Raw genomic sequence first — 22,705 nt, 5'->3', positions numbered from 1 at the left:
GCTTGGTTCCCTTTGATGTCGTGATGATTTCATTCTTTTTTTCTCTTCTAGTTTGGGCTTGATTCCCTTTTGTTTATTGTATCTCCCCCCCTCCTCCACTTTTCTTTCCTCTTCGTAATTTTTTTTATTCATCCAAAAAAACTATTGGGCTACATCAAGGGTAAGATTTAATCCCTTATTTGTTTGTACTTGTCCTGGATGATTTTGCCAGGATCATTCAAGATGATGTTCTATGATGTATGCTCTTTGCTGACGATATTGTTTTATTGGATGAGACAAAAACAAAGCTTAACGCTAAGCTGGGAATTAAGAGGCTTTAGGATAAGTAGAACAAAGCCAGAGTATGTGATGTGTAATTTTAGTCACACTACGATGGATAATGATTTGGTGAATATTGAGGAGAGATACCACAAAGTGACTATTTGATATTTGGGACCAATTATAATGAAGAAGGTGATATAGAGAATGATATGTCACATACAATTGAAGTGGGATGGACGAAATGAAGAGGTGCATCCGGAGTGTTGTGTGACTGACGTATCCCTGTAAAGATTGAAGGAAATTCTATAGGATAGTTGTACGCCCTGTTACTGTGTATGAGGTGAAATGTTGGGTAGTTAACGAGTGTCATATAGATAAGCTATGTGTAGCGGTGATGAGGATGTTAAAATGGATGTGCGGGAAAACTAGGAAGGATAAAGTAAGGAATGAATGTGTCAAAGCTTATTTGGTAGTTGCTCTGATCTATAATAAGCTTCGAGAATGTCATTTGAGGTGGTATTGCCATGTTTGACGGAGGCCCATGGATGCACTAGTAAGGAGGAGTGATTTGATCCAGATAGAAGGATTTAAAAGAGCTAGGGGCAGGCAAAAAACGACCATAGGAGAAGTTGTGCGGAAAGATATGCACACATTAGGTCTTTCCCCAAGTCGATTGGAGGGCTGGAATCCATATAGCAGACTGGGTCTAGCTGTGTTTTACTTCGTTACTGTTATTAAGTTATGATTCCTTTCACTTTTACTTTTCCTTTTCCTTTTCCTTTTCCTTTTCCTTTTTCGTCCTTGCTGATATCCATGTAGCTGACCCCATTAAGTTTGGTAAGGCCAAGGATTAAAGTATTCGTATCAGTCGGCTGGAATTAAGATACGTATCGGAAAGGTATCATATCGTATTGGTGATACATTAAGATATGCTAAAGTTACGCACATAAATGGAAGAAAACACTTTTATATACACTTTTGCATAAATATACAATTAAAAAAAAACTATATATAACATTTATTATGCATAAACACTAAAATGGACAGTATCATACTGAGAGACAAGTATATTCAACTGAAATTGTTTAAGAAAGTGATATGTTCTTCAATTTTTTTTTTTTTGGATGAATAAATAATTTATTACCAAGCAGGGAGAAGATTATACAAAGGAGAGGGGGGGAGGAGAAGGCTTAATCCAATAAGGAAAAGCCAACTGAAGGCAAACTACAACAAACAAAAAGGAGTAAATAAAGCTTCATACAACCAACAAGCAAGACTAAAATCAACAAAACCAACCTAAGGATAGGGGAGGAGGGGGGGTAGGCATCATCTAGGCAAAGGGGGGGGGATAATGGTGGCTTCAGAAGGAGGGATGGTTTCCACCCTCAGGTTCTAAGAGGTGATGATGTGGACCTTTCTAAGGGAGTTGGCAACTGGGCGGCCATAAAGGGTATGGATTTTGGAGGTAACATCAAGTAGATAGCTTTTCAAATCTCCTTCTGGGAGCGAGATTTGGGGGTTCATCTACGAATGTTACGTTCCATCCAAAGGTGATTTATTGTTGCAGAGAAAGCCAATTTACCAACAGTATCGTAGATAGAAGAGCCCTAGATGGTCATGTCAATCCAATTCCACTCCTTGGAGAACAGAAGGATGGGTCTCTTGACCGGCCAACACTTGGAGAGGACAAGCTTCCAGAGAGAGGAAGAGAGAGGGCAGGAGAAGAAAAGATGAGGGCTATCCTCTGTTGGTGCCCATATCGACTGTATAGAGAAGGCCCAAAGTCTTTGCCTAGATCTTGGCTCGACTCGTGAGTGTTCAGCTACAGAGGGAGATGATATAAGTAATAAAGTGCGCACCTTCCATCTCAAGGCATCTTTTGGGAGATTGCCAGCGGCCATACACTTAAGGTCCTACAAGTGGTATTAGGCAGGTCACGGGTTCGAGTCTCCCCAGGTGTAGGTTCGCGACTTTGGGGGAGTTGTTGGTGCCCATATTGACTATATAAAGAAGGCCTAAGGTCTCTGCCCAGATCCCAACTCGACTCGTGAGTGTTCAGCTGTAGAGGGGGATGTTATAAGTAAAAAGTGCTCACCTTCCCTCTCAAGGCATCTTTTGGGGGATTGGCAGTGGCCGTACACTTAAGGTCCAACATCCTCCACACCCTAGGGGTAGAGGCAGCAGGAGAGGTTGGCTGGGATCTGCCGGTGAATGAGGAAGGATTGGGTGGGGAGGTAGTTAGAAAGGCAACGCCAGAGGGTGAAACTTTGGTGGGGAATATGGCCTTTAAACCAAACCAACTTGTGCCAAGGAACCACGGGGGAGGAGGTATGGATGTGAGACCAAGCCAAGGCAGAGGAAAAGATCCCAGAGGAGGAGGGGAGCCATCTGCACTTATTCTCTCTACCTTTGTGGCCAGGGGGGAGAGGAGGGAGGGTGGTCCAGAGATCAAGAAGAGGAGGTTGAGAAGGGGGGACGAACCCAAGGGGGAAAGAATAAAGGAAACAAGAACGTTGGCAGGAAGACTAGAGGAATAGATGATTCTGGGAGATATCAAGTGGGAGAGGATGCCAGCAGGGTGCCAAGGGTCTTTCCAAAGAGAGGTGGATAGACTATTGCCGATAGAGAAGGAGATGTCATAAAGGGCTATGCGCCTATAATCAAGGATCTTTCGCTAGATCCAGGAGGCATTAGGAATGTGAGTGGCAGTCCAGAGCGAGTTGTGCTTAAGGAACCCAGCATGGATCCAATCAACCCAGATGCTTTTGTTCTTCAAAAAATTTGAGTTGAGGGCCTTGAGGCTTTGAATCCTTGCTTTGTAGTTGTTTATGGCCAATATGGAATCCCAACAATGGTTGTCACGGCGCCAAGGCGAACCAAGGCGACCAATTGTTATTTTTTATTTTTTCTTTTTTCTAACATTATTTAGTATGCTACATATACCTTGTATCATAAAAAATCAACATTAAGCCACATCAAGTCATCAAAAATCAATATTAAGCCACATCAAATTATCAAAAGTCAACATTAAGTCATAAAAAATCAACATTTAAAGAAATGCTCTTGTTCTATAATAAGTTTGAGTGGTTGAATGATTAATTTTTACATGAGACTTTTTGCATTAGGTGTAGCACAAAACCAGCTTTCCAACAAGTCTAAGATTACTTAAATTTAAGTTGTAATGACAAAGTAATGTTCCATTCAAACTTATTTTAAAGTAAGTGAATACTGTTATAATCATCTGAATAAAAATAATTTTATGGACATCAAAACAAAAGATTATTTTACAGGACTTCTGGTTTTTAACAATGTTTTACCATGATAAGATTTATAAATTTTTAGAATTGAGAAAAACTCCAGCATTTGAAAGTTGAATCGCCCTACAACCAAAAGTCCAATTTTTGTTCTTGGATTGGGGTTGACTTCTTATTCTTTTGGAATTTTATTTTTAATCTATTTTTATTGGATTCAAATAGGGGGTAGTTGATTTTTTATGAATAATATCTTGAGTAATATATTTGGCATAAATAAGTGCCCAAATGAAGAATTCTGCTGAGAAACAAGTGTGAAAAAACCCCCTCCCAAGTGAAATGGCCCATTTAAAGTATGTATTATACTGTGTAGGTATGTATCGGCTGATATGTACTGATACGCTCTGATACTATAAGAAATTTTAAAAAATGGTCAAACATACGTTTTGGTATGTATCGTACCGATATACATACCGAAACACTATGCATTTTATTTTTCCTTGTACCATATCGGTTTAAATCGTACCGATACCTAATAATACTGATACATACCAGATATACGGTATGATACGGTACGATACTTAGAACCCTGGGTAAGGCTTTGTTGTTGTTGGTGGTGCATAAAGAGTCTGGACTGGTAAATGATTAGGTTCTTCTTTGGACCTATTTAGAATGGGGACTTGGCAGAGGTAGAGACTTCCCTTTTCATTGACCTCCAGTCATCTACGCATTAGGCTTTTCTTTGACATCCAGTCAATCTATCCCATGGTTGGATTGAAGTTATAGCCATCCACATGGCTCTAAAAGATCTCCAGACAAGGAGCCGTTTCTAATCTGATTCATGAAATACTCACTTACCGCCATTGTAAGATATTTACTGTTATTATTATAAAGGCTGGGAATATATAAAGGTCATTTCGCTCCATGAATGTGATCCACTTCTACTTGATTCATGAGGTTGGCCTGAAATAATAGGAATCATTTGTATGCTGTGGATGCACCAGGCACAGTCTGGAAAAATGTAGCAAATCCGCCCCCCTCCACCCACCCCCACCCCCCCCAAAAAAAAAAAAAAAAAAGAAGCAAAGAAAAAGAAGAGTAAAAGCAGAAAATGTTCTGAGAAAAACAAATTATCTGAATGAAGAATGAGAGACTTTTCTATTTTTGAAGAAGAATGTTGGTGGTGCTGTGCTTTTTGCTCATTTTTTATACTTGATATTGCTCATTCGTTGTTCTGGATTTTCTTACATTGTCTTGTGACCTAATTAGTTCCCTTTGGGTAAGGGAGAAACCCTTATAAAGAAGCACAAATGGGACAGTTCTAGTCTCTAACTTTGTTGCACCTTTTGCCATGCTTCTTGCTATCTTATTATGTCAGTAAGAGGATACAATGCATTCTTGTTGCAGGAAGATCTATACTACCCACATCCACTTGTACAGGATATCCTTTGGGCAGCTCTTCATAAGGTTGTTGAGCCAATACTAATGTGTTGTCCAGGAAAAAGGTTGAGAGAGAAAGCTTTGCTTACTGCAATTCAGCACATACATTATGAAGATGAGAATACTCGATACATATGCATAGGTCCAGTAAACAAGGTACATATCTAAAGCTTCCTATGGGCTCTTATTAAAGTTTTGATTTCTATATTCGATTGGAGCATGAGCATATGAAGTTGTGGCTGAAAACATATAAAATATGTTATTAACTATCAAGTGTCCATCCACTCTCTCAACTTCATTGTTGATTTATTCAAGAGTTAAATAACTTGGATTCATGGACATAAGTCTAGCTGGTTAATAACTAAGAACATTATATTATTCAGTTATAATTCCGTTAAAGGTTTTCGAGAGCTTGATTTATCTAATACAGGTTTTAAATATGCTTTGCTGCTGGGTGGAAGATCCAAACTCAGAGGCATTCAAGTTGCATCTCCCAAGAATCTTTGATTATTTGTGGCTTGCTGAAGATGGCATGAAAATGCAGGTCTGAAGATAACAACCATTCAGTAAATCTCATTCGGTGGATCTTATCATTCTCTTTTGTAATATGTTTTGTTCGAATCCATCAGTTAGACTGCAAAATCTATGATTATTTTGATGGCTTATTGCATTGAAAATTAATTCTAATTCACTAGTCCATCCAAGCTTACAAAGTTTGGCTCCTATATCCTATATTTATGACAATACAGGGATATAATGGAAGTCAGTTATGGGACACTGCTTTTGCTGTTCAAGCAATTATTGCAACTGACCTGGTTAAAGAATATGGTTCAACTCTTAGAAAAGCACACGAGTACATAAAAAACACACAGGTTTTCTTCTGTCGTATTCAATAGGTAGCATTTTCTATAATCTTAATCATATTGTTGCCTGCCCTTTTTACTCTTGTTTGAATGTTTTTTTATTTTGTTTTGAAGGTTTTAGAAGACTGCCCAGGAAATCTAAATTTCTGGTATCGGCATATTTCTAAAGGTGCATGGCCTTTTTCAACTGCAGATCATGGTTGGCCTATCTCAGACTGCACAGCCGAAGGATTGAAGGTAGAACAATGAATAGAATTAAAATATCTGAATTGCTACCATACTCTTTGTCATTGTAATTTTTTTTTTTTCTGTTATTTCCCCCTGCAGGCTTCTCTGCTATTATCAAAGATTCCATCAGAAATTGTTGGCAAGCCGTTAGAGGCAAAGCTCTTATATGATGCTGCAGATGTGATTATTTCCCTGCAGGTAAGCTAAGTATGATTAATCCAAAATATAATAAATGACTAGCATACTTGACCTGAACCCCTCCCATGTCCACCTCCCGAGCCCTCCTAATCCTCCCTTTACCTTCTCCACTCCCCCCCAAAAAAAAAAAAAAAAAAAAAAAAAAAAAACTGCCCCTCCCCCTCCCTTTGAGAGAACTTGGAGTTCCCGTGTCACCCCTCCTACCTTCCCATCCAGAGGTCGTCTCCCTTTACATTTTACTCCCCCCACTGTGATCAATGACAAGAAGGTGGGTTTCTGCCCTGCTGGTTTGCTCCAATCCAAGATTTCTAAATGGAGGAACTGCCTCATAGGCTACTTCCTATGGAGTAGGCCCCCTTTTAACATGGTGAAGATCTCATTATCCAAGCAATGGAAACTCACTGGATCGATGCCCATGTACTTCCTCGACAATGGCATTTTCGTTGAGATACTGTAGGGTGCGTGGCTTTAATGCCGATAGGTTACAAATTTTACTTGGAGCAGAAATGAAGGTTCTTGAGAGTATGGAAGGATAATATAAGAGTACGACTCCCACCTTTGTGGAAGTGTGGCTAACCTTCATCATTTTTGCACAAAATGGCTGCTTTCAGACTTGAGTCTGTGTCTTCATGTTGCACCTCAAGTTCTTACCATATTCTGAATGATATCATAATGCTTTTTTGTTCTGAATGCTCTGTGGTCTTCATTGTCTTTTTTTTTTGGTATCATATTTTAATAATAAGGCTCATCAATTCATTGATATGTGCATTTCTTGGTGCTGCTGCAGAACAAGGATGGTGGTTTTGCAACATATGAATTGACAAGATCATACCGGTGGTTGGAGGTAGCCTTCATGAATGCTTACATAGTTGCATGCCTCTGTATTTATAGTAGTGCGTTATTTCTTTAGTCTGATCATCATTCTTGATACTCTGGACCATCAGTCTTACATGATGTTCAATAAATATGGTTAAATATGCAGCAGCCCAGTCCCACATCATTGAAATCTGAATGCGCATGCTTCATGCTTGTACATACAAGCATGTACATGAGCTGTTCTCATGTTGCAGTATTATCTTTCAACTTAGCACGTGTGGCATGTGCCTAGCTAGGAGAAGAGCAGAATCTCTCTCGTTTTTAAGAACTGACAATGAGCAGAATTTTAGATGCCTAAACATGGAGAGATGATTGCCACTCTAACTTTTGTTCTACAGTTATTCTACCCTCTTGGTGATGCCCATTGTTACCTGGCAGATTTCTCCTTTTTCCAATTCTCATTGAACTCTTTTTATTTTTTATTTTTATTTTTGGGGTGAATGGATAACCTTGTGTGTATATCATAGTTACACAGAAAGAAGCAACCAAGCGGTGATGTAATCTAATTTGCAGAGAAATAAGAAAGAGGGATCTTGAGAATGAATAAATGCCACTTTGGTGTCATTTGTTCAATAAACCAAACTTAGGGGAGAATATTCCTCTTCCTAAAACTGGAAAATATCAAAATCTGTCTTTTTTTACATGCCTAGCAGAACTTTTATGTTTTAGGATGCTTGTCCAAGAAGCTAGAACTAACTTGGTCAACAGGTTAAGAAATAGCTTACTCAATAAGCGCTTACTATACCTTTCTCGGCCTTTTGGCTAAGATCATCCATCTTTCTTTTAACTATCGGGGGCCCAGAGAAGGTAATTTGGAGCATCATTCAGTTTGATAGACATGATTTGTACATTAACCATAGTACTATATCCAGCAGTAGTGCAGTACCATCTCACAAAGAATAAATCAGAAAGCCACCAGCCACAAAAAGCAACACTTGATAATCAAAAGAATAACACCCAGGCTACAAGCCTACAATACACAGTCAATATTGATAACCAGCAGCCAAGAACATCAAACCAGAACCAAGGAAGGCCAAAAGAACAGTCAAAATCGCCGGAAACAGCAAGCCACAGGGTATAGAACTCAAAAAATCAGAGAATAGAAACCCTAAAATTGCATAGTATTTGGGGTTGTCGATTGGGGTTGAAATTTTGACAACAGACAGTTCAATATCGAGAGAATTCTCGAAAATTTCACAATGATCAACTCATGATAGATAGGGTTCAGAGGAGGATAAATCAGCAGCACCAAAAATATATCCCATATAAATGCGAATTCTCATGCGCAAGGAAGAAAGCAGCAAACTCTAGTGCAGGAGAAAGGCATTCCAATTTCCAAGTGGACTTTTTCCTTCATAAAATGCAGACCAACACTCCTCCAGTAATCATAGCAGTAGAAAAGATGACACCCTAGTTTTGCATGTTCAAAAACTAGGGTTCTACCAAACAAAAAACAGCATAGGTGGTTGCATACCATAAGATAGGGAAAATACTCAATAAGCACTCAAAACAAAGATGAAGGGTAATGCAGTTACTCAGGTACTGAGATCAAAGCTCTGACACTATGTAATATAGTATTGGAACTTGAGATCAATACCTGCACATGAAGAAATTAAGAAGAGAAGTAGAATATTGAAGAGGAGAAAGAGAAGAAAGAGTGGAGACTTTACATTAATAATAAAATTCAGAATTACAAGTGAGATAGATTTGTGAAATTTACACATTAGGACAGAATTACAAACTTAATAGTAAAAAATACATTTGTGAAATTTACACATTAGGACAGAATTACAAACTTAATAGTAAAAAATACCCTGCCACAATAATATCTCTTAACAATATTAATGGATAAAATCGAATGAAAAGAAAAGGTACCCTAATTATAACATTTAAGAAAAATAAATACCCAAACAGAATATTTATGAAAAGTAAGGTACACCAAACCTAATATATCAAACATGAGTTATCTGAGACTTATTTTCTTTAAATGTTAGGTACTTAGGTACCCTAGCAATTATTCCTCCCCAACCACTCCCCCCCCCTAAAAAAAAAGAAAAAAAAAAAGAAAAAAAAAAAGAAAAGAAAAGAAAAGAAAAGAACGAAAGAACTACTAAAATTCTATTTTTGTACTAAATCCTCATGTTCGCCTGCATCACATAGGATATAAGTCACTACCTATATCTTCATCCAAACTAGACACTCGCTAGCTTATGACTAAGGAATTATTTCTATGTTTAGCTTAGCTCCTTGTCCAGATTTCTGTTATGTAATATGATTTTTTTCAGAAATAAAGAGGGTATCAGAAGGGTCTTACATACATCAGTCCTTGTAATTGTAACCTTGCATACCAATATAGCTTGTAGAAATGCAACCCTAAAACGATGCGGAAAGGAATGGGAAAACAAGAACAAACAATCACACAGTTCACACCGATTTATGTGATTCGGCCAGATGTGTGAATTTCTACGTTGAGATGAGATGCTGCTTCACTACCAATAGAGAATAGAGTTACAGTGCTCGTCCTCACACCTCTATCAGGTTGTTTACAGAGAAAGAATCCTCGCTACAAATATATAGTGAAACCCTAATATATGAAAGTACAACATTTCCTCAGGGTTTTAAATATTGGTATATATCGTACCGTATCGGCCGATATGTATTCATATTGGCCCTTACCGACATGATACACACTGATACGATACATAAAATTTTAAAACCCTTTCGTATCGATACGTATCCTATGATATGCACCGATTCACCACTGATACTTGCCGATACTCACTGATACGCACCGATAAGTACCGATACTATATGGAAAAAATAAAATCGAGTGAAATGTACGTTTCGATATGTATTGGTACGTATCGGTGTGTATCGGTACGTATCGGTATGTATCAAGCGATACATACCGATACGGTGCGCTACAGTCATATAATAGCCAGGTTGAGTCATTTTTCAGAAAAACATGATTTTTTTAGGGGTTTTCTTTCCAAAGTTGTTGCTAGCCATATTTCTCTTTAACTAAAGTGGAAATCAAGGTTGGGAACAAGGATTTTACGTTAATGGGACAACTACAAACCTTGAATTCTTAGTGCGATACCATCAATTTAGTGTTTATGCATAATACATGTTATCAATAGCTTTTTTTAACAAATTTTTATGCAAAAGTGTATAAAAAAGTGTTTCCTATCCATTTATGTGCGTATCTTTAACGTATCTTAGCGTATCTCCGATACGATACGATACCCTCCGATACGTATCTTAATTTTGGCCGACTGATACCGATACTTTAATCCTTGCATTTCCCTTAAAACGAGTCCCAAATAAAAAAAAAATTGTGCTGGAGGCTTCACCCCAATACACCCTAATGTAGGGGGCCTCCTTCCCCCTTGCAACCCCCATGCTTGCTTACCGGCAAGTGGGACTGCCGTTATTTGGGGGGCTTCACCAGTACTTCCTGGATTAATTTGCAATGGAATACAAGACATTGTACCCCAGTGTAGCTGACTTCATTTCCCACACCAGTATAATTTGTTGGCACTTTAATGTGTTTGACAAGTTTTTTTACCTTGTGATGATTAGTCTGCCGCAATTTCTGATTTCCCTCTTTCATGACTATATAGGGAATTCTAGTTGAGAGGCCTCAACATGAGGTTGAATCTCTTTGATATATCCTTAATTTTGTTATTGATATGATGATATATACTTACCCATTTTCACTCCCACCCAAGCCCATGAAAATATTTTAGTGTGTGCCTTGAGTTCTACTATGTGTAATCAGGTTATGAACCATCATCATCAACTTCATCATTGGAGCTTATTAATGTAGAACTAGGATTGACAAATCAACCTAGTCCCAAAGCTGCAGGATACTTCTCAAAGAACAACCATAAACCAGCCCAATAATAGCACAGTAAATCAGAATAGGATAGAGATCACGTAAGAAACTAAACAAGCTGTCGATTCCAATAAATAGGGTTCTGGAACCAGATTATGGGCAGGTAAAGAAAGAGGCTAATAATAACTGAAATAGGACTTGAACCAACTATCTAAGCTTGATTAAGGTCAGAGAAATCAGGGGCACAACAGACCTCTCTATCAATTTCAGAATCAGATCTGAAATCTAGGTTGATTTCACTACAGGACAAAATTCAGGAGATCTCGAATATCTCCAGATTTGATGGTCAGAATTGGCCCAAACTAGGATTGGGTTTCAGCGTAGTGAAGGGGATGGTTTGACCAAAGTTTCAGTCCAAGGTGATGGCTGGAAGTGTCTCAGGTGTAAGGGAATCGATTAGGAAACTAACAGGAATTCTCGACAGAATTGAGTGATTGATTCTAATACCTGTAGAGCCTGGACAGATCTGTAGTACCTTGGATACTTGAGGGAGGAAGAAGAAGATAAGCTAAGGAAGAGGACCTCTCAGGCTTCACACCGTAGAGAGTCAACTGGATAAGACACCAATTTCATCAGCCTTGATTAAACACAAGACAAATCTCCATGGAGAAGACAATAGCAGCAACCATTAATTTGTTAATCAAAATCATTCTAGCTTTAGAAGCCTCCTCTTTATTTATAATGATGGGAGAGGGAATTACAACATAGAAGGTTTCTTAAAAAGGAAACTGAATATTCCCTAAATAAAATCATTTCTAAAAACTAAAAAGGGAAATTTTCAGAAAAGAAAGTAACAACTAATGACTTGACTCAACTAATAACTTGACTCCTAAGAAAACAAAAATAACTTAAATTAAACCCAACTTAAAAAGGAAATTAATGAAAAAAGAAACAAACTAGTAATCCAGTATGCATCTTAAAGCCCCTCTTTTAGGCCCATAAAAGTGGCCTATGACACTCAAAACACATGGGATCAAGGGCCCAACATGTATGGAACCCAACTCTAGGCTTATTCCCAATGAAACAAGCCTAGTTTGGTAAAGAATCTGCATCACTTATACTTTCTTGTTGGGTCAAGTGGTATATACGTGGAACACCCCTTCTTCCCTATGTTGTTAGGATCGTAGTGTAGGGAAGGAAAGATCTAGACAAGGTTGGAAGAAATAAAAACTGAAGAGTTGGCTCTGAGGAAGCCAATACCTCCCTACTCTTGAGAGCAGATTAGAGTTAATTTTCCAAGCTGCGTTCTCCATCTTCTATTCAGGTATTTAACAGCAAAAAAAGCAAGGTTACACCCCACTACCTCACCCTATAACATCTCCTACCATAACCCTTCCAACCCATTACAAATAACCTCCCATGATCCATGGTCATGATCTGGTACACCACATAAAATGACAACTACTAAAACTAATATCTGGCTTTCACCCAAGAGACCATGTAGGTAACCTATGACTCAGTAGGTAACCCACAACTCATGCATAACCTCCCATGCTGACGTGGCATGTAACATCAAGGCTCTGATTTTGATCTGTATAAAATTTTTTGCCAATAATATTTCTTGTTGCAAGTCTGCTGCAGCTTGTCGTTATAGTTACTGTCATCTTACTTTTGTCTATTGTTCCTTCTCTATTTTCAGCTAATCAACCCTGCTGAAACTTTCGGGGACATTGTTATAGATTATCCGTAAGGATCCATACCTTAGTTTCTAATTTCTTTTATTAAATATGTCTGGGTAAATTTTTTTTTTAATTTACTGATTAGTAGAATGTTGCTGCAGTTATGTGGAATGTACCTCAGCAGCAATTCAAGCACTGGCATCATTTAAGAACTTATATCCAGGATATCGGAGAGAAGACATTGAAACTTGTATTGCAAAAGCTGTGGGGTTCATTGAAAAAATACAAAGACCAGATGGTTCATGGTCTGTAATTTCTTCTGATACTTTTGCAGTCATTAAAATTATATCATTTCTCTCTTGTAATTAGCTAGCTACTTGTATATTTAGGGCTTTGGTCATTTGATTGTGTATAAGTTCAAGTGGATGAATCCTACACTATTCTTTGGCAGTCCTTGACAATTTTCTTTTCATGTTTGGAGTACACGGTTTAATTGGAGAATCTTTGAATAGGTATGGCTCTTGGGCTGTTTGCTTCACCTATGGGACATGGTTCGGGATAAAGGGGTTGATAGCTGCTGGAAAAACCTTTGAGAATTGCTCTAGCATTCGGAAGGCTTGTGATTTCCTGTTGTCCAAACAGCTTCCATCGGGTGGTTGGGGGGAGAGTTATCTTTCATGTGTAAAGAAGGTTAAGTTTTTCCTTGAAATCTCCTTTTTTGCACCTTGCATGGAATGCTTATTATGTGAATTCCATTATTAACCATTTATTTTACTTCGTTTTAAGTTTAGCTATTTGTAGCATGCATTGCCAGAACAGGCAGGAAAAAAAATCTGAGACAGGAAGTGCAATGTTTCTACAATAATGACGATAATAATCATCCTGATGTGAAAATGTGTTTTTAATACAAGCTGCCAGTAACATATTCACCATCCGGTCCATCCCTCCTTTATCTGGTTTTGCTAGTTGGATGAGCCTGTTAGGTACCGGCTATTGCCATTCCTAAATAAAAGAAAGCCCACAAGCTTCAGTGGCCATTTTTCCGATGAATGACATTTCATCTATAGTATCCTTGGGTCCAAATCCCTTTCGAAAGTCTTGTCTCGCAACAACCTAATTTTCCCTCTCTCTTAAGTTTTTGGATGCATATGTTATGTTCATGTTCGTAAATCTGAACATTCCAAACTTTGACCTACACACTTGAACACAGGCTGCCAAGATAAAAAATCCTAGTTTGTGAAAGAAGACCTCTTCCTATTTTGTTTTTTTGGCCAAAATTAAGTGGATCCCATATACACTAAAAAGCAAGATAGGAGGAGAGAGTAAACAAGCAAAAATTTGCATTAAAGGTCATCACCATGGAGATCCAACATTAAAACCGCCGATTGAATTATGTTAAAAAATTTGACATTTTTTTGCTTGAATCTTGGTTTTCTTGCTTGTTTTTGCCCAATATCACATATAAATTGGAATATTTTCCTAGATTTGGATCATCTTAAATCATTGTGATCTATAATGTATAATTTTATTTTTAATAGTTACATACTACTTCAAGTTTGTTTAATATGTTACTAATAGAGTGTAGTATCGTTAATGTGTATGTATATACTTGATTGTGTTGTTTTTTTTTTTTGGGTGAATAAGTAATATAATATCAACAAGGATAAAAAGGGGGGGTGGGAATATATAATATCCCAGAGGGGGAAAACAAAAAGCAAGAGCAAGGAAACAACCCTAAAGGATGGGGGATGGGGGAGCAAAAGAGAATGAGGAAGACCCTTGGAGACAATGAGCCTGTTCCTTGGGGTGTCCTTAACAGAACGGGGAGGGATCAAAGCAAGTTTATAGGAGACATACAAGTAGATGGAATTTCAAATCTCATCGAAGGATTTGGTGTTGGAAGTCCACCTATGAAGATTGCACTCGATCTATATGTGGTTGATGGCTACCCCAAAGGTGAGCTTCCAGAGGTGTCGCAGATAGAGCTGCTAGCAAAGGTCATGTCAGTCCTAATCCATTCCCTCATAAAGGGGTGGGGTCTTCTCCTTGCAGGCCAACATTAGAGAGGACACGCTTCCAGATGGAGGAAGTGATTATGTTAATACTAAATAGTATCTTTATATTTATATACTGTTTACTTGGTTTGGACCTTTAAGGGTTACTTTAAGCTGATATCCTAATAAGCAAATAGATTTTTCTTTTTTAAAGTCTTATTATTTAATTGCTTCTTATTATTTATTAGTAGGTTTAATATTGCACTTGCCAGTGAAGAATTGAATCACACAGATAAAATGAAGACAGAGATAACTTGACATTAGTTGGATATCATTATTTATTGTTATTTTTAGTGTATAATGCTTAAAACATTTGTTTTGCATGTATTGTAATCATATCCATACGTGTAAAGCTTAGTTGTTAAGGAGGCAAGGCGACCCAAGGTGGTGGAGGGCTGCCTAAGCACTTAGGCAACAAGGCGCCCAAGTGTTATATTTTTTTTGGCTGAATAAGAAAATTAAATAACAAAGGACAAGGGAGGAGGGAATATACAAGACCCGAAGGCCAAAGAAAGAGGATAAACCCCTAAGGGGGGATTGGGTGAATGAAAATAGATAAGGGGAGACCCCAGGAGACAACAATAAGTCTGTCCCTTGGGGAATCAACAACCGATAGGTGAGGGGTCACAACGAGTTTGGAGGAAACATTAAAGTAGATGGCATTCCATATCTAGTCAAAGGATATGGATTTGGAAGCAAGGATTTAGTTCTCAGTATCACTATCGGTCTCTACCGATATTGATCCGATCGGAGAGGATCGGTCGGTATCGGTCACATTTGCCCTTTGGTTTTCAGAAAAAGTACGTTTTTTTTTTTCACCCTTGAATTGATACGGGTGACCGATCCAGATCGGGCAAGGATTGGGGATCAATTTCAGCCGATATCGATACGATACGGCTGATACGATACCAATACTTGAAACCATGTCTGGAAGTTCATCTGCGCAGGTTGCATTCCATCCTAATGTGAGTAAAGACTTCCCAAAAGGCAAGTTTCCTAGCTATGTCGCAAATAGAGAAATTACCAAAGCTCATGTCAATCCATATCCATTCTCTCTCAAGGGGAGGGGACTTCTCCTAGCAGGCCAGCATATGGGAAGGGCATGCTTCCAGATTGTGGAGATGGAGGGACAATAAAAAAAAGTGGCTAGTATAATGATGGATGAGAAAGGACTAGGTAGGGAGACAGTTGGAGAAGGCTTTCCAAACAATGAAGCTATGTCGGGGGATGTGAGATTTGAACCAGACAATCTTATGCCAAGGGATGTGGGGACTAGAAGAGTGGACTAGATGCCAAGCAGAGGAAGAGGAGAATTGTCCGGATGGGGATGGGGACCAAACAGTTTTGTCCTCTCCACCATTAGGTAAAAGGGCAAGGAGAGAGGACCAAAGGGCAGAAATGGTGTGGGTAATAAGAGGGGGGGAGACTAGGAGCCATTGTGAATGATTGAAGAGACTAAAGAGTCCTTTGCAAGACGAATGGAGTAGACTGCTCTTGGGCCTAATTTTTAGGAAGAGGGCCTCGTCTGGGTGCCAATTGTTAAGCCATAGGGAGGTTGAAGAATCACTACCTATGCGAGAGTGAATGGCATTAGAGGCAATAGGTATGACTTAAAGAATTTTGTGCCAAACCCAGGAGGCACTTTGGGAGAGAGGGATGGTCCATAGAGAATCTTTGTATAGAATGGAAGAATAGACCCATGAAACCTAGATGCTTTTCTACTTGGAAGCCAGCTTCCAAACAAGCTTCTAATCCTAGACTTCTTTCAGATTTGTGATGGAAGATGGAGGACCAAAGTATTAGATGGAGGAATTTAGCAGAATCAGTACCTTTCTAAAGGAAGGTGTAGAAGAGGGTTTTAATTGTCTTGATGATTGATTTCAGAATTTGGAAGACTCCCGACCAGCAGACATAAAAGATTGAAGGGCCAATCGAATAAGCTCCAGGCGACCCGCATAGGATTAGAGCTTGCCTTTCCAGAGTTGTAGCCACTTGCGGATTTGGCTAAGCATGGGGTGCATTGGTGGGTAGCCGGCCTGCCTGAAATCAAAGAGAGACCAAGATACTTAATAGGGAGGGATCCAAGCGAGAACCCCTAAGCTAAAGGAGGCTGGCTTTGGATTGGTTAGAGATCCTAGATAAGAAAACATTGGATTTGAGGAGATTAATGTGGATCCTAGAAAGAGATTCAAAGAGGTGGAGGGAGGACAAGATTGATTGGATAGAGACCTGGTTAGCTTTGGAGAAGACCATGAGATCATCAGCAAATGCGAGATGAATTAGCTTAAGAGTATAAATTTGGGAATACGGGGATAAGGAGATCATCAGTGCGGGATTTGATGGATCTAGAAAAAACCTCAAGGGAAAGGCAGAGTAAGAATGGGGAGAGGGGACAACCTTGGCTAATGCTGACAAAGGAGGCAAAATAACCAGCCAGGGAGCCATTCACTAGAATAGAGAACTTGGGGGGAAGATACACAATAATGAATCCAATTGATAAAGATCGGGGGAAGGACATAGCAAGCTAGACTTTAGAGATAAAGTCCCATCGAATGGAGTCAAAACCCTTATGGATGTCGATCTTGAGGAGGGTCATAGGGGAGTGGAGACTTCTTATCAAGCCCCTTTCACAATCTCATAGTAGAGAATAATGTTGTTAGCAATGCTTCTTCCAGAAATGAAGGCTGATTGATTTGCACTAACAAGGGAGTCAATGACAAGCTGGAAGCGGTAGGCTAGAATTTTGGCTATGAAGTTGTATAGAAGGTCGCAAAGGGAGATGGGTCTGAAATCAGACATAGAGGAGGCCCCTTCCTTCTTAGGGATGAGACAAATGAAGGTATTATTGATGCTATGGATTTGAGAGAGGTCGAGAAAAAAAAATTTAACGGCTTTAGTAAGATATACCCTAATGATATCCCAACAGGAGGAGAAGAAGCTCATACTGAAGCCATCTGGGCCTAGGGCTTTGTTGGACTTGTGGTAGTGGATGGCAACAAGAATCTGTGAATCTGAAGGGATGGCTTGGAGAGAGGGGATGAGGTTAATGTGGATGAATTTATTGAGAAGCAATGTGGTCGAGGGGTCAAAGGGAGGGTGAGGGGGGATAGAAGAGATCCGAGAAGTAAGAAACCACTTCAACCTTGATGTCATTCGGGTGAGAAAGGGGAGCCCCATCTCTAGCAGTAAGGTGAAGGATGGAGTTTGAGTTGTATCTAGCTTTTAAGGATTTATGAAATTAGGCAGTATTGGAGTCTCCAAGCTCTAATCATTTAATCAGGTATTTTTGTTTAAGAAAGCATTCTTTTTGGGAAAGGAGGGAGGATAGCCTAAGAGAGGTCTCTTTCTCTTCAGAAGTAAGAGAGGGGTTGAGGTGGTTAGATCAGGGTTTAAAGTATCTGTCCGTATCGTACCATATTGTACCGTATCGGTCGATACGTATCCGTATCGGCTCTTACCGATATGATATAGACCAATACGATACATGGAATTTTAAAACTCTTTTGTATCGATACGTATCTTACGATACATACCGATATGCATTGATGCACCACCGATATGATACGATACACACCGATACTCCATGAAAATTCAAGTCGAAGTGAAATATACGTTTTGGTATGTATCGGTATTTATCAGTAAGTATTAGTGTGTATCGGTATGTATCAACCGATACACACCGATATGTATTGATATGTATCGATCGATATACACTGATATGTATTGATACAGTCATAAAATGGCCACGATGGGTAATTTTTCAGAAAACACAATTTTTTGAGGTGTTTTTGTTCCAAAGTTGCTACTTACCATTTTTTTCTCTAACTACAGTGGAAATCAAGGTTGAGAACAAGGATTTTACATTTATGGGACAACTATAAACCTTAGATTCTTATTGCGATACTCTCAATTTACTATTTATGCATAATACATGTTATCTATAGTTTGTTTTAACTATTTTTTATGCAAAAATATATAAAAAAGTGTTTCCTATCCATTTATGTGCGTATCTTTAGCGTATCTCCGATACAATACGATACCCTCCGATACATATCTTAATTTTGGCTGACCGATAAGTTGAACGATACCGATATTTTAATCCTTGGGTTAGACTGGAGGCAGGATTGGATGGTTTCCAACCTACTTCTGCATGAAGAGACTCGGGTGGAGATGATGCCAAAGGTGGTGTAGTTCCAATCTTTTAAGGCAAGTTTTACTGACATTCTTAAGCTTCTGAGCAAAAGAGATGGTGGGGGGGAGGAGTGAATAGAATTAGAATATGTAGATGAGGAAGAACAATGAGATGAGAGTTGGAGAAGAAGAAGAGGGAGAAGGAGAGGAGGCGATGGTATGGTTGAATGGTATGTTGTGAGTAAAATCTCACTAACACCAAATGTATTACTTCACTAACATATTTATAGGAAATTACATATGCCTCCCTAAAGAGGAGAAAAGGGAAAAATAAAACATAATATGACAAATTACTAAAACTACCCTTAGAGTAATATAACTAATATCTCTAACACTCCACCTCAAGCTGGAGAATAAATATCATGTATTCCCAGCTTGGACAATAGAGAACTGAATTGAAGATGAAGACCCTTTGTGAAGATATCAGCCAAATGATCTCCAGTCCTCACAAAAGGTGTGCATATGTAGCCAGTGTCAATCTTCTCTTTAATGAAGTGTCTGTTCACCTCTATGTGTCCTGTCATGTTGCATAGGGTTGTGGGCAACACTTATGGCAGCCTTGTCATAATAAAGCCTTATAGGTGCCTCAGTATCAAATCCCAACTTTTGGATCAGCCTTCTCAACTAGAGAAGCTCACGCACTCTATAAGCCATTACTCTAAATTCTGCCTTTGCACTAGACCGAATCACCACAAATTGCTTCTTGCTCCACCATGTAACTAGGTTTCCACCTACAAATGTGCAATAACCTGATGTAGATCTCCTATCAGAGACTGAGCCAGCCCAATTTACATCAGTGAAGCTTTCTATCCTCACGTGGTTATGCTTGGCAAAAAGTAGTCATTTTCCTAGAGAGGACTTCCAGTATCGGAGAATGTGGTAAACCGCATCCAAGTGCCCACTCTTGGAAGCATGCATAAACTGACTCACCACCCCCGCTACATAAATAATGTTTGGATGAGTAAAGGATAAATAGATAAGCTTCCCAACTAGTCTTTGATATTTCACTGTATCAACAAGAGAAGGGCCAGCATCTTCCCCCAGCTTATGATTATGCTCAATAGGAGAACTTGTAGGTTTGCAGACTGACATTCCCGTTTCTTTCAATAGTTCTAGAATAAACTTCCTTTGGCATTTATTTATGCCCTTCTTGGATCTAGACACTTCAATCCCTAAGAAATACTTTAAGGGTCCTAGATCCTTAATTTCAAACTGTTGGGCTAAGTAGTTCTTCAGATTGGCTATCTTAGCTCTGTCATCTCCAGTTACCACAATGTCATCAACATAGACAATCAGGGCTGTAATGGTGCCATTACCACACTTAGTGAACAGAGTGTGGTCAGCCTGACTTTGGGAATAACTATTCTTTAGGATTTAGGATGGTCTGTCTGAACCTTTTAAACCAGGCCTATGAAGATTGTTTGAGACTATACAGAGCCTTCTTGAGCAGGCATACATTTCCTACAGCTGACGGGAACTTAAAGCCAGGAGGAGTTTGCATATACACCTCCTCTTCTAAGTCGTTATTGCATATACACCTCCTCTTCTAAGTCGTTATGTAAGAAGGCATTCTTCACATCCAATTGATACAATGGCCAATCCTTATTCGCTGCCAGAGATAAAAGGACCCTTATTGGTGTTATGCTTAGCCACAAGAGCAAATGTCTCCTGACAGTCAATCCTATACACTTGACTGTATCATTTTGCCACCAGCCTTGCTTTGTACCTCTCATAGTACCATCTGACCGGTCCTTGATTGTATAGATCCATCTGCATCCAACTGGAGTTCTCCCCCTTGGAAGGTCAACCAATTTACATTACTAATTTTTTTCAGGGCCATCATTTCCTCAGTCATGGCTTGCTTCCACTTAAGGTTAGACATAGCTTCAAAAACATTCTTGGGAATAGAAGAAGATGAGAGAGCAATAGTAAATGCAACAGCTATAGGGGAGAGAGAGTCATAGGAAACAAACTGGGCTGTAGGATTAATACTAGCTCTCTTTCCCTTCCTAATAGTAATAGGAAGGTCTAAATCTGATGGGGAAGGAAGGATATTACCTGACTGAGGAGGGTGGATCTCCGGAGTTGGATTCAAAGAGGACTCTTGGCAGGTCTTCTTGTTCCTCCTTGTGTACACAATGGTCACCTTTTCATTACCTGAATCTGAACCACCTCTTGAATGATCACTAACATCATTAATATCCACCTCTTTGTGTTTTCCAATGTCAAACATAAAAGGACAGACAGGTAATGGGGAAAGAAAAGGGATCTCATCAGTAGCCTTTTCATTTTCATTATGCTCCTCCTGAAAAGGATGTTGATGGGCAAAAAGAGGAGCAGACTCAAGGAAGGTGAAATTTTTAGAGAGAAGCCTTCGTCTGGAAGAAGGATGATAGCTCTTATATCCTTTGGTAGTGGAGGAGTAGCCAAGAAAGATACATTTAAGAGCCTTGGAGTTTAGTTTAGTCCGAGAAGATTACTAACACCAAATATATTACTTCACAAATATATTTACAGGAAATTACACATACTTCCCTAAGGAGGAGAAAAGGAAAAAATAAAATATAATATGACAAATTACTAAACTACCCTTAGAATAACATAACTAATATCTCTAACAAATAGGCCTATCCCAAGTTGCCTTGACAATTGGGGGAAATCCAATGTCCTGAGTCCACATGTTAAAGAATTTGAAAGGTTTAGAGCCAAAGATGTAGAGTTGAACGAAGAGGGAGATAGGATTGTGGTCAAAGATTCCCCGGAGATTTAAAGAGTCATGGGAGGAGGGGGAACAGGATAGCTAGGCTTCATTGACCTGCACTTTGTCAAGCTTGCAAGCTATGCGGTTGGGGCCAATCCTTTTGTTATTCCAGGTATACTTGATACCTGACCATCGGAGATCATTAAGCGGGTGTCCTAAAGGCAAGAGTTGAAATCGTCAACAGAGGTGAGATTTATAGGGGAGCCCCCCAGCTTCTCATGGGCATGCCTAACGACATTAAAGTCACCTCCCTAGCCCCAAGGGAGGGGGCCAACTTGGGAAGCAATGGACCTAAGAGTATTCTAGAGGGGAATCTGATCTAAGGCCCTATTAAGGCCATAAATCGCGGAGAAGGAGAGATGACTTCCACCAATAGGGTCAGAGACGGAGAAGTGAATGAATTGGGAAGAAATTGAGATTTCGGAAATATGGATCTTTACAGGGTTCGAAAGAACCCAAATTTCTCCCAAAGGGACTAAAGAGATAGTTAGAGAGAAGGACCAAGAAGGAGCAATTGAGGAGGCAATCTAGAGAGATTTTGCTTCAGGACCCCTGGTTTCCAAATGACAACAGATGATGGAATTGGAAGATTTGAGACATGAGTGAATTTCAGCTTACTTGGCTAAGGAATTTAGCCCACGAACATTCCAAAATGGTCCAGCAATTCATATAAGGAGAGAGGGGGAGGGCAACAGGACCTTAGAAGAGTTGAGGTTTGTAAGACCATGGCAGGAGGGAGGGTGACTCTTACTACGCCTACGATATTCCTTTAGAGGAGGGGAGCTAGGGTGGCAATAAAATTTAGAGAGCCATGGGATGAAGAATTAACTTGAGGATGGAGCATGTCCATAGCCGCAAGGGTATTACAGAGGGAGAGGCCAATGAGATGGGCTTCTAAGGCTAGGAGAATTTTCCAGGAGGGACTCTGAGACACCGTGGCAGGGTAGTTGACTGAAGTGGTTATGATTCTATTACAAGATGCAGGGGAGTTGCAAGATCACAATAGGCATGGGGGTGGAGGTAGTGGTGCTGTGTGAAGCAGAGACCATTGATGCATACATGCCA

The 22,705-nt window shown here is 39.3% G+C and overlaps 1 protein-coding gene across 2 annotated transcripts in view; it reads left to right on the top strand.

Moving 5' to 3' along the window:
* LOC122073767 (cycloartenol synthase) overlaps positions 1 to 22,705 on the top strand; it is a 47,761-nt gene that overhangs the window by 13,802 nt on the left and 11,254 nt on the right. For both annotated transcript variants that reach the window (XM_042638396.1, XM_042638395.1), the window contains exons 7-15: positions 4,920 to 5,108; positions 5,383 to 5,496; positions 5,702 to 5,824; positions 5,930 to 6,052; positions 6,143 to 6,241; positions 7,029 to 7,085; positions 12,655 to 12,701; positions 12,796 to 12,939; positions 13,147 to 13,324. In XM_042638396.1, the coding sequence (XP_042494330.1) occupies positions 4,920 to 5,108; positions 5,383 to 5,496; positions 5,702 to 5,824; positions 5,930 to 6,052; positions 6,143 to 6,241; positions 7,029 to 7,085; positions 12,655 to 12,701; positions 12,796 to 12,939; positions 13,147 to 13,324 (1,074 nt within the window). The remainder of the gene's footprint in view (positions 1 to 4,919; positions 5,109 to 5,382; positions 5,497 to 5,701; positions 5,825 to 5,929; positions 6,053 to 6,142; positions 6,242 to 7,028; positions 7,086 to 12,654; positions 12,702 to 12,795; positions 12,940 to 13,146; positions 13,325 to 22,705) is intronic.

This window comes from Macadamia integrifolia, chromosome 3 (assembly GCF_013358625.1).
Source record: "Macadamia integrifolia cultivar HAES 741 chromosome 3, SCU_Mint_v3, whole genome shotgun sequence".
NCBI classification, from domain to species: Eukaryota; Viridiplantae; Streptophyta; class Magnoliopsida; order Proteales; family Proteaceae; genus Macadamia; species Macadamia integrifolia.
This window is presented reverse-complemented; position numbering and strand designations above follow the sequence as displayed.